Source organism: Thamnophis sirtalis, unplaced genomic scaffold (assembly GCF_051295495.1).
Source record: "Thamnophis sirtalis isolate CommonGarterSnake01/CBP01778 unplaced genomic scaffold, rThaSir2_p1.2 scaffold_8, whole genome shotgun sequence".
Lineage (NCBI taxonomy): Eukaryota > Metazoa > Chordata > Lepidosauria > Squamata > Natricidae > Thamnophis > Thamnophis sirtalis.
In genome coordinates, this window is record NW_028261388.1 from 108,884 (window position 1) to 127,179 (window position 18,296).

At 52.0% G+C, this 18,296-nt stretch overlaps 1 protein-coding gene across 1 annotated transcript in view; it reads right to left on the reverse strand.

Annotated features, from left to right (window-relative positions):
• DNHD1 (dynein heavy chain domain 1) overlaps nucleotides 1–18,296 on the reverse strand; it is a 53,257-nt gene that overhangs the window by 7,464 nt on the left and 27,497 nt on the right. Inside the window, 11 exon segments of the mRNA XM_087722002.1 lie at nucleotides 51–197; nucleotides 278–719; nucleotides 794–1,225; nucleotides 2,720–2,902; nucleotides 9,070–9,219; nucleotides 13,081–13,183; nucleotides 13,772–13,991; nucleotides 14,578–14,786; nucleotides 14,877–16,593; nucleotides 16,684–16,987; nucleotides 17,076–17,268. Of these exon segments, the coding sequence (XP_087578128.1) occupies nucleotides 51–197; nucleotides 278–719; nucleotides 794–1,225; nucleotides 2,720–2,902; nucleotides 9,070–9,219; nucleotides 13,081–13,183; nucleotides 13,772–13,991; nucleotides 14,578–14,786; nucleotides 14,877–16,593; nucleotides 16,684–16,987; nucleotides 17,076–17,268 (4,100 nt within the window).

The following is an 18,296-nucleotide window of genomic DNA, read 5'->3' on the forward strand; positions in this document are numbered from 1 at the left end:
CTGCCGAACTTGCCCCAGGCGCCACGAATCTTGTCCCGGGTCTTGCTCACCAAACTTGATGGCTGCCTTGAGGCTCTCCTCGAGGTCAGGGCTGGTCAGGGACAGGATCTCCAGGTTGTCCTCTGGGATCTCATCGCCGCCCCCTTGCTCCACCATGTCCGGCATCAGATCAGACAGGACCCGGGCCTGGGACTCCTCTGCAAGGGAGAGGCCGATGAGCACCGAGTCTGGGAAGGCCGTGCCGGAGTGGGAGGGGGGGCTCCCCTCATTCGCTCACCTGCTTCTAAAGAGGAAGTCATCAGCAGCCACGTCTGGGCCTGCTTGTCCGGATCCACCAAGAGAGGCCACCGGTGGGCCTGCAGGTGGACGCTGGAATGAATGATCATGGCAACGAGGCGGCTCTCAGCATCCTTCGGCTTGTAGAGCCGATCCCAGAGGCGCTGCTGCTGAGTCGAACTGAGCAAAGCGGCCACCTTCAGCGGCTTCTGCAGCGGGAGCAGGGGCGGGCCGGAGGGTGCCTGGCCCGGGCAGGACAATTCCTTCTGCAGGAGCCAGCTGACGTCACAGGGGCCCAGAAGAACCTGGGATCCTTCGCACACGGCCTCCCACTTCTCCAGCAGCTCTTTCCGCCGTGGTGGAGCAAAGTGACCCAGGTACGAGATGATAGCCGAGCAGAGAAGGGCATTGCCGTGCACGGTTCTCTGCTGGCACTCCAGGTCCTGGGAGAGAAGAGGAGAGGCTAGAAGGCGGGCCCTCTCCAGGGGAAGGCGGAGCCTCCGGCCTCAGCCGTTACCTTGGCTACGGCCGTCCAGCTGGCCAGGTGCTCAGCCACAGAGCTCTCCACTGTGCTGGCCTCCTCTTTGGCCTGCAAGGATTGCGTGAGCTGCTGAAGCAGCTTCTCCTGGTGCTCCTGCTTCTGCCTCAGCTCCCTGAGGCGGGCCTGGGTGGTGTCCCGCAGGTACTCCGAGTGTAGGCGCCGGTCACCCAGGCCGACTTTCTCCACGTTGATCTGGTCCTCGCAGGACTGCAGCTCCAGCATGGCCGGCTGCCACTCCTGCAGTGCCCACCGGTACCAGTAGACGGAGCAGATCCATTGATACAGAGCTGCGGCCGCTTGGCTGGCATTCTGGATGGCAGCCACAGACAAACCCTCCTGGTCAACCACTTCACCCAGAGCCTGGAAGAGCTCCGCGCCGAGAGTCTCCTTGGGGTAGAAGACCAGATCCTGGAAGGGAGAGAGGTCTGGGAGAACAAGTCGAGCCTTTCTGCTGGCCGCCCTGGGTGAGCCTGGGGTTTCCCTGGGCCCCGACGAAGTCAGAAAGGAGGTAAGCATAGGGAGCGTCTGACCCCTCCCAACATGGCAGAGAGGCCTCGGGGCCCCCTCTATGGCCCTGCCTGGCTCGGAGGCAGGCCACTCCTTGCCCCAGGCACGGGGAAGAGGCCATCACACCTCTGGGGCTGGGCTCCCTGGGCCAGAGTGGAAGCAGTGAGCCCATTTCATTGGCAGAAAGGCTGCAGCTTTTCCAGGGCCTGCAGAAGGACGACTGTTGTGCTGTTGGTGACATATGTGCTTGGGCCAGATGTTGATAGAGATGATAAAATGAGGGAGAGAAAATGATAGATTGTAGAAAATTAGATAGATGATAGATGGGTAATAGGATTTCAGTAGCCAACCAACTTGAACTGTTAAAAAAGAAGAGATAGAAACAGCCACCTCTAGTGATCCCTCCTGGGCAGCCTCTTCCGAGAAGGCAGCTGTCATCTCAGCCTCGGCGCCTTTTAGAGCAGGATCAGAATAACCAAGTAAATCTAGCTGGCTTCTCACTGTCCCCATAGTTGCCGTGGGTCGCACCTTCTCCCTTTGCTTTGGGTCCCCTGTGGCAAAATAGCCTTGTGGTGTCACCGGAGGGGACGGGAATCCCCTCTAGAGAACAAGCATGGTGTGTCTGGTGTTGACCATGAGAAATTGAGGATGGCTAGCCAATCGGCCCTTAGGCTGTACATATTCGCTTTGTGTCACAGATTTATCCAGCTGAGTTGGATTCTAAATGCTTTTTCATGTGTGCGATTCATTGAGACTTATCCAGTGCCAGAGCCGGTGGGAGCAAAGGAAGGAGAGAGGCTGGACAGGAGGAATGAGGGGCCAGCCAGCGGAAGAGGACGGGGGGGAAGGGAGCCATGCCTCCTTTGTGGGAGACCTTCACAGAGGGGAGGGCTACTGTGGGGGTCTCCCTTGAGCAGAGCTCATTCTCCTCTACGATTCTGATGTATGTATGGCCGCTCTCTAATGGGGGCTGCTGGCTTGAAAGTCAGCCTGCACCTCATGGTTGAAGGGCCAGAAGCCACATGGAGAGTCCCGAGCACTGACACCAACTGGGTGCTTGCCCCCCACCCCACCCTTGTTTTCAGCCCAGCCCTCCTCACTAGATTATTGTGGCTATGAAATAAAGGGAGCAAATCTAACAAGTAATCAAGAAATAAACTGCAATTTGCTTTCTCCGAAGAAAGTTCTTGTGAGAATCAGAAAGGACCAAGAAGGGCAAAGCTGCACACACCGGAAGGGAGGGAGGGAGGGAGGGAGGGAGGGAGGGAGGGAGGAAGGAAGGAAGGAAGGAAGGAAGGAAGGAAGGAAGGAAGTCTGCACGTTTCTCTGGGCAACTTACAGCATCAGCCAGGGCAGGATGGAAAGGGGGGGGTCCAGGAGGGGGGGGGGTCTCACCTGGTAGAAATCCTCCCTGTTGAGCAGAAGCTTGGCGCTCTCCCACCCGGGCTCCACCTGGAACATCAGGCAGAGGGGGTCGGTCACCTGGACCACCAAAGCGGGGGGTTGCCGGTAGCTCCGCAGCTCCTCGATGTCCTGCACTCGCAGTGCGGCCAGGGCAGCTTTGTAGTCCTGACTCACCTGGAAAGAAGTGGGAAGTAGATGGAAGGAGGAGCCACATTGCGATGTCACAACGTGTGGCCTTGATACTCCGAGACCACCGTTGACACTTTTGCCGCTGGATGGTCCATTGAGACCTAAACCGTCCCGTAGAGATGGTGATCAGGAAGACAAAGCCTTGCTGGTCTCAGGGATATAGCAAAATCCCTGATAGACCCAAAGGAAGTGCTTCAAGCCGGCACTAAACAGGCAGCCCCCAGGCTGATGAAATCAGAATGCTCCGGAATTAGTAATTAGTAATTTAATAAATTTATATGCCGCCCAATCCCGTAGGACTCTGGGCGGCTTACAAAAACAAGATAAAAGTAAAAAAAAGAAAGATAAACAATTTAAAAACAACACACCATACATTCCGTCTAGGTTGGGCTGGACCTTGTTCGTGAAGTCAACAGCCCCAGGCCTGCTGGAATAGCCAGGTTTTCGTGGCTTTTTGGAAGGCCGAGAGAGTGGGGAGGGTCCGGATCTCTAGGGGTAGATCATTCCACAGGGCTGGAGCAGCTACAGAGAAGGCCCTCCCCCGAGGGGCCGCCAGCCGGCATTGTCTGGTTGACGGCACCCGGAGAAGGCCCAACCTGTGAGATCTTATCAGCCGTTGGGAGGTATGTGGCAGGAGGCGGTCTCTCAGATATCCAGGTCCTAAGCCATGTAGGGCTTTAAAAGTAATGACTAGCACAGCCAACAGGTGGTGTTCTAACGTCAGCTGCGAATCCAGGAGGACACCCACGTTGCGGACCCTCTCTGAGGGGTGTAAAATTTCACCCCCCAGGCTAAGGGATGGAATATCTGGACCATCGTTGGGGGGCAACATCAATAGCCACTCAGTCTTGTCTGGATTGAGTGCGAGCTTGTTTACTCCCATCCAGACCCTGACAGCCTCCAGGCACTGGCACATAACTTCCACCGCTTCACTGAGTTGGCACGGGGCGGACAGATACAACTGGGTATCGTCCGCATATTGGTGGTATTTGATCCCGTGCTGGCGAATGATCTCACCCAGTGGCTTCACCCTTCGGGAGGGGGTCTTTCCCTCCGCACTTAAAGCGGCGGTGGTGAGACCCCTCCTGAAGAAACCATCTCTGGATCCAGCCGTTCTTAACAATTACCGTCCAGTCTCCAACCTCCCCTTTGTGGGGAAGGTTGTTGAGAAGGTGGTGGCCTACCAGCTCCAGTGCTCCTTGGAGGAAGCTAGTTATCTCGACCCCTTCCAGTCCGGCTTCAGGCCCGGTTACAGCACAGAAACCGCTTTGGTCGCATTGACCGATGATCTCTGGAGAGCTAGAGAGCTATTGCTAGAGATGGAGGCCACGCCTCCATCCTGGTTCTCCTTGACCTCTCAGCGGCTTTCGATACCATCGACCATGGTATCCTTCTGCGACGACTGCGGGAGGTGGGGGTGGGAGGCACTGTTTTGCAGTGGTTCTCCTCCTACCTCTCGGACAGGTCGCAGTCGGTGTTAGTTGGAGGGCAGAGATCGACCCCTAGGCCCCTAACATATGGGGTGCCGCAGGGTTCGGTCTTATCCCCCCTACTTTTCAACATCTACATGAAACCGCTGGGCGAGATCATTCGGCGGCACGGGATAAGATACCATCAATATGCGGACAATACCCAGCTGTATCTGTCCGCCCCGTGCCAACTCAATGAAGCGGTGGACGTGATGAACCGGGGCCTTGAAGCTGTTAGGGACTGGATGAGGGCTAACAAGCTTGTGCTCAACCCGGATAAGACCGAGTGGCTGTTGTGTTTCCCTCCCACTAATTTGGCTAGTGTTCCATCTCTCAGGCTGGGGGGGTCAAACATTACACCCCTCAGACAGGGTTCGCAACCTGGGAGTCCTCCTGGACCCATAGCTGACCTTCGACCACCATTTATCAGCTGTGACCAGGGGGGCATTTGCACAGGTTCGCCTGGTGCACCAGTTGCGACCCTACCTGAACCGGGAGGCTCTCACAACAGTCACTCGTGCCCTTGTGACCTCTAGGCTGGAATACTGCAACGTGCTCTACATGGGGCTGCCCTTGAGGAGCATCCGGCGACTTCAGCTAGTCCAGAATGCGGCCGCGCGAGCGATTGTGGGTGCACCTCGGTACACCCACATAACACCTATCCTCCGCGAGCTGCGCTGGCTACCTGTCGATCTCCGGGTGTGCTTCAAGGTGCTACTTACCACCCATAAAGCCCTTCATGGTAGTGGATCTGGATACTTGAGAGACCGCCTCCTGCCAATTACCTCCTCGCGACCCATTAGATCACATAGATTAGGCCTCCTCCGAGTTCCATCTGCCAGTCAGTGTCGACTGGCAACTACGCGGAGGAGAGCCTTCTCGGTAGTAGCTCCGACCCTTTGGAACGATCTCCCCGTGGAGATTCGTACCCTCACCACCCTCCAGACCTTCCGCACAGCCCTTAAAATCTGGCTATCCCGTCAGGCCTGGGGTTAAAGAATGTAACTCACCCCCACTCGAATGGTATGAATGTTGTGTTCTATTTTTAATTATGTATTGCTCTTATGTGTTATTGTTTGTATTCCCTTCCCCATGAGTTGTAAACCGCCCTGAGTCCCCCCAGGGAAAAGGGCGGCCTATAAATAAATTTTCAAATACTCAAAATACTCAAATATACAAACAGTATACCACAAACAGCTAAGATAATGATAAATGGAGAATTGACAGATCCTATTGAAAAACAAGAGAGGTCCGAGACAAGGCTGCCCATTGTCACCGCTGCTCTTTGTCCTAACTCTAGAAGTTTTAAACAGAAGAATCAGAGAAGAGGAAGAAATAAAGGGAATGACTATTAAAAAAGAAGAATACAAGCCTTCACAGATGACTTTGCCTTCATCCTCGAGGGGCCATTGGAATCTACACCTAAATTAATAGAATATATTGAGGAATATGGAAAAGTAGCAGGTTTGAAAATAAATAAAGACAAAACAAAAACCAGGACAAAGAAGAGATCAATAAAGCAGAAAGAAGAATTGGCAGAAATCTCAGAGATGAAAGTTACGAACAAGGTCAAATATTTGGGGATCTTTTCAACAGCTAGATGCAGTACCCTCAAAGAGGATAATTATTTTAGATTGAAGCAACAAATTGCAACGGACCTGGTGAAATGGCAAAATATCCAACTAGCAATGATCGGGAGAATTTCTACAGTTAAAATGAATATTTTACCTAGAATCCTATACTTGTTCCAGACAATCCTAATTAGGTTAGGGAAAGAATACTTTGAAGACTTAAATAAAGTGGTGTTGAAATTCATATGGCAGGGGGAAAAAGCAAGAATAAAATGCAAAGTGTTGCAGGACGCTAAATCAAGAGGAGGGTTCGGACTACCTGATTGGGAGCTACACTACCAGGCAGCCAGTCTGACGTGGATTAACGTGAATGGGTAATGTTAAGAAATGGTGGGGCTTTTCAATCTCTAGAGGGTCAGGACTTGCTGTTGGGATGGCATGCTTTCTTATGGTCTAAGGGAACTAAAGCACACGGTTATTTTAGGAGGCATCATATAAGAGAGGCTCTGTTATTAAACTGGGAGAAGGTTAAGAGGCTACACTATTTAAAAATTCCAGTCTGGATATCAACCATTGAAGCTTTTTCATATTCAATAACATACAAGAAGGAACAAACAGTTACGTATGCTGAGCTATTAAATACAGAGGGTGAACTCAAATCTATACAAGACTTGAAACAAGGAGGTATTGAAGTTAATTGGTATTCATATGTGCAAATACATTCTAGGTATAATGAAGATCAAAAAAGGAGGGTTTTTATGATAAAATGACTGAATTAGATAAAATCTTAACAGGTACCGATGAAAAGGTAATTAAAAAACTCTATGGCTACTTACTAGAGGTGAAACTCCATGGGAAAGTCAAAGAAACTACGTTAGCCAGGGGAAAAAACTTTGGGCATGGGATTGAATTAAGAGAAATGGCAAAAACTGTGGACTCAAAACTATAAAATGACAATGTCAATTGCATATAAAGAGAATTTGTATAAGATGTTTTACAGGTGGCATCTATCCCCATCGAGAATTGCAAGAATGTCCAAGAACAAATCCGAAAAATGCTGGAAATGTCATCAGACACCGGGCACATACTACCATATGTGGTGGACTTGTACCGAAGCAAAAAAATATTGGACTAAAATCCACATGTGGTTGGAGAAAATGATAAACATATAGATAGATTTAAAACCAGAACTCTTTCTATTGGGAATAATACCAGAAACAGACAACAAGGACTTGAAATATCTGATCGTGAATATTTTAACAGCTGCTAGAATTGTATTTGCCAAAAATTGGAAAAACGAGAAAGTACCATCTCAGGAGGAAACTATTCGGAAAATAATGGAATGTGCCGAAATGAGTAAGCTTACATTTGAAATTAGAGAACAAGAGGATGAGCAATATTATAAAGTGTGGGACTTGTTTTACCAATGGTTAGATAAAAAAACCTGGGAATGAATCTGTTTATGTATGTTCTAATAACTTTTTATTTTTTGTCTTTTTTATTTTTCCTGTTATGAAATAAGAGTACTACCTATATGATATATAAAGGACAATATTGTTTTTTTTTAATGTATAAGAGTGGGATGATAATTGTATGTAGTGTGTAGTGTGTGTATGTAGTGACCATTTCACATTAGAAAGATCTTTGTATATTAAACAGATTAATGATGATGTAAGGAAGAATTGATATATACATGAATTGAAATACTTAACTACTATATGGACGAATAATTAATAATGGGAAACCATCCTTGGAAGTCTGGACGATTGGAGACATTATGGTCAATTGAAAATATGAATGTTTTATTATAAACCAATGGGAATTCTTTGTCCCAATCTTCGCTTTTTCTCTTTAGAGATAGGTGATACTATAATAGTTCAAAGACTTATTGTCATTTGATAGATAATTATGAATTTAGGGAAATAAGGATTGCTACAAATGAAATAATATTAATGGTAATCTAAGTGTATAATGCTCAATGACAGCGAAGCATTTAGCTATGTTTAATGTGAACCAGTGATGTTAATCCTAAGTTTAAGAATTGATGCACAAAAACTTGTAACCAAACGACATGCTTGATGAAATGGAGGAAAGTTGTTCTTTTTTTCCTCTCTTGCTTTGTTTTTGTATGTGTTGTTTTGTTTAAAAAGAAGAAAAATATATTAAAAAAGAGGAAAAAAGTTTCTTAGGGCAATCTTCTAAAAGGAAAAAAAAAAAAACCTCACCAGATGCAACACTTTCACTTCTCTCTCTTTCCGGAGCCGCCTCCAACTATGTCAGCCTGGGGGCTGCCTGTTTGCCGCTGGTTGGAAGCGCTTCCCTTGGGTCGATCAGGGACTTTGCGATCACGTCCCTGTGACCAGCAAGGTCTCGTCTTCCCAGTCACTGTCTCTTTGGGACGGTTTAGCTCCTGCCGGACCCTCCAGGTGCAAACGTGTCATTGGCGGATTTGGACTGTCGAGTCCGCACAATGTAACGTCGCAACGTTGGCTCCTCCTCTCCCAACATAATTAAAACAGCTGTGGTCATATGAAGGAGGAGGTGTGATAATAGTAATATAAACAAATATATCTGATGTAAAATATATAACTTGATATGAATCATAGCTGATGACGGTGGAAGGGATGCACGAAAGTTCTTTGTAACCAATTGACACACCTTTTACCATTTGTAATGGAAGATGTTTTTATGGTGTTTGTTGTGTCTTGTTTGTTTGTGTTTATTCAAAAAAAATTATTTTAAAAAAAGCTAAACTGAAACCATGAAGAAATGTAGACAAAGACTTCCCAATCGTCGTGAAGGTATTTCCTGATTATGGAAGGCCAAAGAAGGGGCTCCACTGAAGAGACACTTGCTTGACACTCCCTGCTTCTTAGCCCTGGGGGAGGGGAGAAAGCCAGGAGCCCAGCCCTTCTCACCCACGCAGAGCCACCCCACACCCAGTGCCTGCCTCCCCACTCAGCCTGGAGGAACATCTGGGGCCGGGGTGGGGGGAGGAAGGAGCTCCTTTTAGATGTGAGGAACGCAAATGCACACACAGGCACCACCGCAGGCTCACAAACCCCGGAGCGAGCCAGCTGGAGACTGGCAGACCCACCAGCCCCAGCCGTACCTTCTTCATGGCCATCTCCTTCTTCTTCTCCAAATTGTCTTTTTTCTTGGTCAGGAAGTTGATGCGTTCCTCGAACTTCTGGCACTCCACCTCCTGCTGCTTCAGCACCTCTTGTTCCCTTTCCACCTCCTTCTGGCTCTGGACCATTTGCTGAAGAAGGGAAAGAAGGGAGAGCGGCAGCCGGTCATCCTCGGAGCAGAACAAGGACTGGCAAAATATGGGGCCACCGTACCCGGCGCCCCCCTTTTTTCATCTCAATACATTCTTTCTAGTTTCATAGAAGAAAGCTAATACCAATTTACAATGCAAATTGAGAAAAAGTTAGAAAATTTGACAGCAGCGTAACCTCATTCTTTTCTTTTTTAATTAATATTGAGAATTTTAGATAAGGTAAAAGATAAATTTAAAGAAAAGAAGAAAGAAAAAGGTACAAGAAAAAAGAGAACATTAAAATTATGAATACACTATTGTTGTTGAAATATATTTACCAGTATTCAGCTGGGGGGTGGGGGGACAATTTACGTGATTGTTTCTTGGTTTTTTTAAGCACTTGTTTACTTTTGCTTTATTTTGGTTTCCCTTTTTTCTGTTGAAGTTTATATTTTAACTTTGGAAATAAAATTAAAATTTTATGAAATAAAAAACAGGAAAACAAAGTTACAAAATACGAAGACTTGCAACTGGTCCTTCAACAGATACGGACCAACAGATCGTCTGCTCCCCCTCTTCATTTTGTGGAAAGGGTCCCGGCCGGAGTTATTGGGGCTGGGCCAAAGTCAGGCCAAACTCTGGGGTTGGCGCAAGGGTGACTCCCCCTGCACAGCCCAGGGCCCAGAGGCAGAGCAGGCTATCGCCATTATACAGGCCAGAGGGACCGCTCTCCCCTCGGAGGACCCGTGTACCTTGGTCACAGATTGTCTTGAGAAGCCAAGAGTAGCTCGCCTAGTGGGAGGCGTCTCCCAGCATCTCAGGAGGGGGGCGAGGGGGGGAGGAAGGCCACGTTCACCGAGTTTTATTTTATCCACAAAAAGTCACCGTTACTCAACAAAAAGCAGTCAATAATCCAACTTTTGTCCCTTTTTGCTGACTATACAGTTTAGTAATCCAGCTCTGTCACAACCCAACAAACAAACTTGCAATTGTGCCTCTGAGCCCTCGGCTGCAGTGCCTCTCGGCTGGCCGTTTCCTCCCTGGAAGCTCCTGGGTCTCAGCGTGAAGCTGACCGGACAGCCCCCCCACAGCCCAGGAGGAGGAAGGGATCCTTTGAGCTGGCCACAAGAGGTCTGTAAGGCACACAACTCAAACGGGGCGATTCTGAGTGGTGTGCAAGAGAAAAACAAGCAAAAACCAAAATCTAATTAAATCAAAACGTATCTAATATATAAAATATAAAATGGCTTTAATGAAAATATCCAAAAGGGGATTCAACTCGACTGGGACAAAAACTCCCCAACATCCGCAAGATGGGGGACTTTCCTGGCCAAGGATTTGGAGGAGGAGGAAAAGCAGGGGATGATGCTCTGGACACTCCCAAGGCGGAAGATGAGCCCTCGACTGCTCCCTGGGCATCACTGAACCACCAGCCAAACTGCGCCCAACCCTCTGCGGACATGCACGGGGGCTCCGAAGGATCCCGTGGGATTCTTTGCTTCCACGCGGTGGAGAGCTTGAGATGTGGCAAAGGAGGGGCTGCCCATCTGACAGCCTAGGCTCTCCAACCATGAGCCACCTCAGCTGCTGCGCTCACCCTGAGCCCGAGGCCGCTCTCTGTCTCTGAGACGAGGGGGGGGGGGGTCGCCGAGGGCAGAGAGCTGTACCTCTATGCTGCAAGGACAATGCAATGCCCTTGCCTGCTCTCGACTCCTGGAGCACAGCACAGCCCCTCCTGCTGGCCTCTTGGGAGCGGAATCGGCCCGGTTTCCCAGAGGGAGGGGGCTCCCCAGGTAGGCCTCCGTTGCGTGGGTCCTGGGGCGTCACAATGGAAACCTTAGACCAAGGTGGCTCCTCTGGTTCTCTGCAGGGGTCTCCCATGTGCCTCTGTCTTCTGGGACTGGAGCCTGAGGAGGCCGTTGGAACAGAGAGAGACTGTAAAACCACTTGGCCTTATTACTTCCTGGACTCTCCCAGTTGCCTGTCAACCGGTAGGCAGCATTGGAGCAGCCTCCCGAATTCCCGGTGTGCTTTGTCTTCCCAGTTGATCTTGAGTTCATCGGCAGATCCTTCCTGAAACTGGCCAATCAGAGCAAGATCATCCCCCGGTCCACTTCTTTGGCCTACGATGATCAGCTACAAATTCATGACTCCGGAGATTTCAGTGCTTCCGTTTGCAAACCTTTTGATTTATTGTGCCTACGCTTTCTGCTCCTCTGCAGGGATTCTCTCCTTATCCAACAAGGGATCGCTGCCCAAAGGGGAGGCCCAGCCCATTCGGCGGCCGCTTCTGACAGAACTCCAAGAACAAACTCTCTCTTGCTGGCTGACTCACCATAAACAATCCACCCTGGCTGGGTTGGGAGGGTAAGAAGAGACTGACCCCTCCTCCTCCTCCTCCTCCTCCTCCTCCTCCAAGAAAGCCCCTCTACCCTCCTCCTAGGCCTTCTACCAGAAGGAGGCAAGATGGGTTGGGCCAAAGGCTTGGAGTGGAACCCCCTGCCCTCCCTTGGACCTTGCAGGAAAGGGCGGGGCTCCCTGAGGGGCCTCTCAGCCAACCCAGAGGCTCCTGGGCACCAGGCAGGGCTTGTTAGTGGTGGAAGGGGGAGCTTTAGGGACTCTCCTTCCTGGAGGGCCTGGAGGGATCCTAAGGCTGGGCCTTGAATGGGCAGAAACCGGCCTTTCTTCTGCCAAGGGTCCAGTCTCAAAACCCAGCTGGTGACTCTGATTCGTGCTGGGGAAGCTTGGCAATAAAAAGTCTCCCGGAATCCCTGGGGATAACAGACTCCCTTCCGGGTGGGAGGCTACTGGCCCCCTCTTTGGTAAGAAGAGCCTTAAACTTTAAGTTAATCGTTGAGTGGGAAGTCGGAACGAAGAAATCAAGGCACGGTTAGTGACACACGTCACTTTCTGTGGTTTGTCTAGCATTGAGTTTGAGTTTGAGTTTGAGTTTATTGGGATTTATAGGCCGCCCTTTTCCCTGAGGGGACTCAGGGCGGCTTACAACCACAAGGGAGGGGGGTGCAATGTCAAAAAAACAAAAACAAAATGTGAACAAAGAAAAATAGTAAAAACACAACTTTCGTTCAGCAATCAAACACTCGGGCGGGTGAATTGGGAACCTATCCCCAGGCCTGCTGGGAGAGCCAGATCTTGAGGGCTGCGCGGAAGGTCTGGATGGTGGTGAGGGTACGGATCTCAGCGGGGAGATCGTTCCATAGGGTCGGAGCTGCAACAGAAAAGGCTCTCCTCCGTGTGGTCGCCAGTCGGCATTGACTGGCAGATGGGATTCGGAGGAGGCCCAGTCTGTGCGATCTAATTGGTCGTAGGGAGGTGATCGGCAGAAGGCGGTCTCTCAAGTACCCAGATCCACTACCATGGAGTGCTTTAAAGGTGGTCATCAGTACCCTGAAGCGCACCCGGAGACCAACAGGTAGCCAGTGCAGCTCGCGGAGGACGGGTGTAACGTGGGCGAACCGCGGTGCGCCCACTATCACTCGCGCGGCTGCATTCTGGACTAGCTGTAGTCGCCGGATGCACTTCAAGGGCATTGTATAACATACACATTTCATTGCTTCCTTCCCACCCAGATGCAGAACAAAAATCCTCCCCTCTCCCCAAATGTGCTTCGTTTAGCTGCGTTTGTTCTCTTCCGGCTTCCTGGTCTGGATGCCCCCCCATGCAGACTGGATCAGTGAAGGAAGTCCCCTAGCGAAGGAGAACACTTTGGAGAAACCATCTGGCCAAGAATTACCAGACAGGCAAGCCTTCCCTGCCGGAGCCTCTCCAGGACCTGCTTGGAGTCTCAGCTTGCTCTAAATTTTAAGCTATTTCCTAGCAAGCCATCATTTCAAAACTCACCTGTTTAATCTTGGTAAGTTTCTGCTGCAGGGCCCGGACATCCCGCGTGTGCTCTTGCTGCTTCTTGCTCACTTCGCCCATCTTCTGCAAGGCCAGCTTCATCCTACAGGGTCAAAAGGCCTTTCAACTCCTACTCTCAAAACGTCACACCAGAACAACTAGGCCCTAGGGCAGTCCCCCCCGTCCCCCCCCCCGAATGCCATCAGTCTTCTTAACAACTAATTCCCACAACACTGTCTTACTATTATTCCCCTCTTCCTTCCTAGTATCTATCTCTCCCCACTTGTGACTATAACAACGTTGCTTGTATCTTTCAATTTATGCATATATATTTTTTTATTTTCTTCCCTAGTACGATTTGATAACTTATTGGTAACCTTGACTATCCCTAAGGGTTGTATCTTTTTATTACTGATGAATGTATTTTATTCTCCTTATGTCCACTGAGAGCATCCTCTGCACCAAAGACAAATTCCTTTTGTGTCCAATCACACTTGGCCAATAAGGAATTCTATTCTATTCTATCCTTTTCTGCACTTCAGACACTGCAAGGCTAACTCTGAATGGCAGCAGGGAGGCATGGATGGACATGTTTTAAAGACTCTTCCGCACAACCCGAACTCCTGGACTTATTTTAGGCGGCCTCGAGAGGCGGGGGCTTCGAGAGGGTTTGGAGAGAAGGCAGACCCACCGTTCGGCTCTCCTGCTGACTTGTTCCTGCAGGCTGTCCAACAGGTAGATGTAGGAGTCCAGGAAATCCAGAAAGCTCTTGGGGCTGACGAGGGGCAGCCTGTCGGCCAGGGAGCAGGCGTAGTCGGCTGCCGAGGAGTGGATCTGGGACGCAGCCACGGAGATGTTGTGCAGCAGCTCCTTCTGGGCATGCAAGGACAGGGGCTCTGGCAGGCAAGACACTAGATTGAGATGAGGAGATGCTTTATTTGTATGCCGCCCTTTTCCCTGGGGGGACTCAGGGCGGCTCACAACTCAAGGGGGACACCTGCTCAGCGGCCCTGCAAGCGTGGGGAGAGGAGGGGCAGGACCCCCTCCACACCTGAAGCCTCTCCCCTTTTAGTGCTCTCCCGTGTACTAAAAGAAGCCTTGAGGTTGCGGAGCACAGAGACCGAGACCGTGAGCATCTCTGGGGCTTAATGAAGGGGGAGAGCAGCGCTGGGGAAACAGGCTGCTCTGGGCTTTCCTGGCCAGGGTTGGGCTTCCAGCCGTAGCGGCTGTGGGCCCAAAGTTTCGCCAGCAGCTAATGCTGCCCTTCAGAGACAAGGAGGCCGGCTCAGGGGTGTAAGCAGACTACCAGTCTGTGGAGAGGCCAGCCAAGGATCAAGACTTCTGCTCTCTGAACCCTGAAGCTGAAGGCTGCTCAGCCCCTGGGCGCTTTGCTTGGGGCCAGGAAGGAAAGGAGAGGAGGAGGAAGAGCACCTGCATTCTGAGCGCCCGCCTTGAAGCCAGAGGGTGGGGCTGAGGGCAAAGAAAGGGAAGGCCCACCTCGGGTGAACCGTAGGGCGCTCTTGAAGTGGCCCTTCAAGCGCTTGGAGGCCACCTGCAGCAAGGACTCCTGGTTCCAGTTCTGGTAGAGCTCCAAGGTGCAGAGCGACTGAGCCAATGCCGCGGCTGTGAGGGGTGGGAGCGCCAAGGACCCAGGAGCCCCCAAGAGCAGCAACACGTGCAAGTTGGAACGCACCAAATGGAAAAACCTGCAAGGCCAAGACGGGAGGGGGCTCTGAAGGAGCTCCTGCCCATTGCTCCGGCACAGAGACGCTTCCCCTCCCCTCCCCGCTCCTTACTTCTGCAGCACGAGGTCCTCCCGCATGTTGCGCTTGATGCTCTGGTTCTCCTGCAGCATGGCCTGGATGACGGCCGTGGAATCGTCTGGGTTGGAAAGTCCAGGGCAGGTGCCTTCAGTCATCAGCGCCAGGACCTGGTGCAAGATGGCCACACTCACTCCTGAGTGCACCAGCACCATTACTCGCCTCCCCGTAATTCCAGCCTGCCAGCTTGCCGACCTCAGTAGCGCCAAGGCCTCTGCCTCACTGGCCTTTGCTGGCAGGTTCACGAGCAGAGTGTCTGTGGCACAAGCGACCAGAGCCACCAGGGACTGCCGCCCAGTGCACCGGGCAAAAGATACCAGGGCCCCGTGCCTGTCTGGGCCCCAGAGCAGACGGGCCAGCCGCACCACATGCTTTAGGACATCTGAGCACAGCAGGAAGCCAGGAGGCAGGCAAGAGCCCAGCTGCGTCTCCAGGGTCCTCCAGAGCTTCTCCTGGTAGGGATTGTGAGCGGTGGGGCAGTGGAAGTCAGGGCCCAGGTCCTTGCTGAAGACAATATCTGCTGGGGACTCGCCCTGCAGGAGCAGGTGATGGAGCGGCAGCAGTGGGCCGCCACTTTCTTTCCTGCCTGAGCTGCGGCGCTTGACCCGCAGGAGGAAAGACCGGTGGGGGGTGGCGTGGGACTCAGGCACCCTCAGTTGGCCGGGCCTCCCACTGCTCGGCCTCTTTCCCGCATCCGCTTCCTCGGGTTCCGTTTCGAGGGCCTCGGTTTCTGATTCTCCCAGGGAGTCCACTTCTTCCCAAGGAGAGGGGTCCGGTGGGTCAAGCGCCAGGGCCGGGGCCTGCTCCACGGAGTCCCAGGAGTTCGGGTAGCCCATCTCCCCACTGTACGGGAACTCAGGCTCAGCTTGCAGAGTCCAAAGGAGATGGTCCTCCTCCCCCACAGAAGCTGTGGTCAGGGAGGATTCAGATGTGCTGCGAAACTGGACGGTGGTGCGTGTGTGGAGAGAGGAAGTGAGGGAGGGAGACGCCCGCAGGACAGAGTGCTTGGCGCAGAAGAGGGTGGTGGCGGTTTCCAACAGCATCTGCTCACAGAGTCCCCGCTGCTGTTTTCCTCGCAGAGGGTCACAGAAGGTGCGCAGGCTCTCGTGCATCCAAAGTCGGAGGATCAACCGGGTGCTGAGTGCTGCAGTGTACCCTGCGCCCACGGCTGGCCTCGCCATGGTAGAGGTGCGCCTGGAGCCTGACCCCTTGGAGCTGTGGTCTTCCAGGGGGGTGCTCAGGTGAACCCCTGGACGGGGCCGCAGCAGAAGCATCCCCTTGATCACCTTCGCAACATCATGCAGGGAGAACTGGAAGAGGCAGCAGGCAGGGGACGGGTGGAACCTCCTTCTCGCCGCTTCGTAAGTGTCCAGGGTGGCCTTGACCACGGCGGAGGCCAACTCGTTATGCCGGGTCAGCAGAGGGAATTTCTCCAGCCAAGTTAAAACCGTGCCAATGTGCATGCTGAGCAAGGACTCCCTGTTCATGTCCGGGAGCACCACCGTGCTGAAAAGCCTGCCGAAACGAGGACAAAGCGGAAGGCTGCCAGGGATCGGGACGGACAGCGTGCCGAAGTAGTTGAAACCGGTGGCTGGGCACTGCTGCAGCTCCAGAGTCTCGGCGTGGTAGAACTGCTGGAGAGTGAGGGTCTGGCGCAGAGACTCAATCACAGGGCTGGTGCCTCGGACTGGATCTGGAAAGGAGACGGGAGATCAGGGGGCCCGGGCAGCATTTCCAAGCTCCCCCCCCAGCCTTAGCGAAGGGAGGGGGGAGGGGAGCTCACCAACAAAAGCCAGGTGCAAATCCTCCATCAGGAAGAGGAAGTGGGCTTTGCTGGCTGCACCCCAAGTGGGCTTGCCGCTGGGGAAGAGGCCTTTCTCCCGCAGGGTGGACTGGCACCTCCTGTGCAGCAGCTGGCGCAGGTGCCCTGTGCTGAACGCCGGCGTGAGGAACACCCGCTGGAACAAGTAATTGGGCTGCACAAGCATCTCGGCAAAGGTGGATTTTCCACAGCCCGGCTCCCCAACCAGGAGAATGGGCTGCTCTGAGCCCAGGAGCAAGTTCAGGACAAAAAGCACTCGCTCGTGCTGCAGAGGAGGAAGAGGAGGTCAGGGAGACGCAGGCCTGTGCCGCACATCCGAGAGGGGGAACGGGGCCCTCCGGATCCCACCGTACCTGGGGCAACACTGAGTAGCCCACAGGAAGAGCCTTCAGGTAACTGTGCAGGTAACGGCCGTTGAAAGGCCTCAGAGTGCCGTCCTCGGCCACAGGATACAGGTCAAAAGCCGAAACTGCTGCAGGGAGGTGGATGGACAAGCTGCTGTTGCGGAGGGCCCGGCGGACAAAGTGGTCAAAGAGAGGCCAATACCTATGGAGAGAGAGAGAGAGAGAGAGAGAGAGTGGGGGAGGCTGGCCATCCCTAGGGCTAGAAGGGAACTTAGTAGCCCAACCTCCTCTCCAAGGCATGGAGTCCTTATAGCACCCCAGAGAAATGAACGTTGAATCTTTTCTTGAAAACCTCCAGCAACGGAGCACCCGGAGCAACTCCAGGAGGCAAAGTGCCCCATTGACCGTTCTCACTGTCAGGAAATCCTCCCCCTTCCCAGGCTGAATCTCCTTCTGAGAGGTTGCTTCTTGTCCTGCCCTGAGGTGCTTTGGAGAATAAACGGATGCCCTCTTCCCTTCAAGGATTGGAAGGCTGCTCTCGTGTCTCCCCTGAACTTTCTCTTCATTAGGCTAGACCAGTGGGAGTCAACCTGGCCCCTACCGCCTGGCACTAGTGGGCCTCCCAGCTTTCATGGTGGGCGGGAGGGGTTTGCTGTAGCTCTGCTTTATAAAGTTTATAACGTAAAGTTACTTCCCTACTTTATAAATCGCCATTACTGTGGAACCGGTGGGCGGTTAGAAAATTTTACTACTAACAGAGATACAAAAGTGGGCGGTAGTTATAAAAAGGTTGACTACCCCTGGGCGAAACAAACTCCGAATTCCCTTAGCCGTTCTTTGTATGACATCCTCCAGGCCCCCAATCGCCTTTGTTGCTCTTCTCTGTGCTCTTACTAGGATCTCAGCATCTCTTGTGAATCATGGTGACACCAGAAGTGGATGCGATATTCCAAGTTTTCAATTCCAACAATTTTAACCGACATAAATACTAACCCAATGGGAAGTGTGGGGCCTGCTTATTTGGGATGACAGGGCTAAAGGACTTTTAAGCCTGGAGGAGAATTCACAAACTGATTTGCTTTTTGCCACATTGTGCATGTGTATATGGACACGCATGAATATCTACCGAAAGTGTTCAGCAACCAATTTGGTGGATGTACTTGACCTATGGGAAGAATCAAAGCAGCGGGTGAATTTTCCTTCGAGCATTATACTGCGGTTGCATTTGCC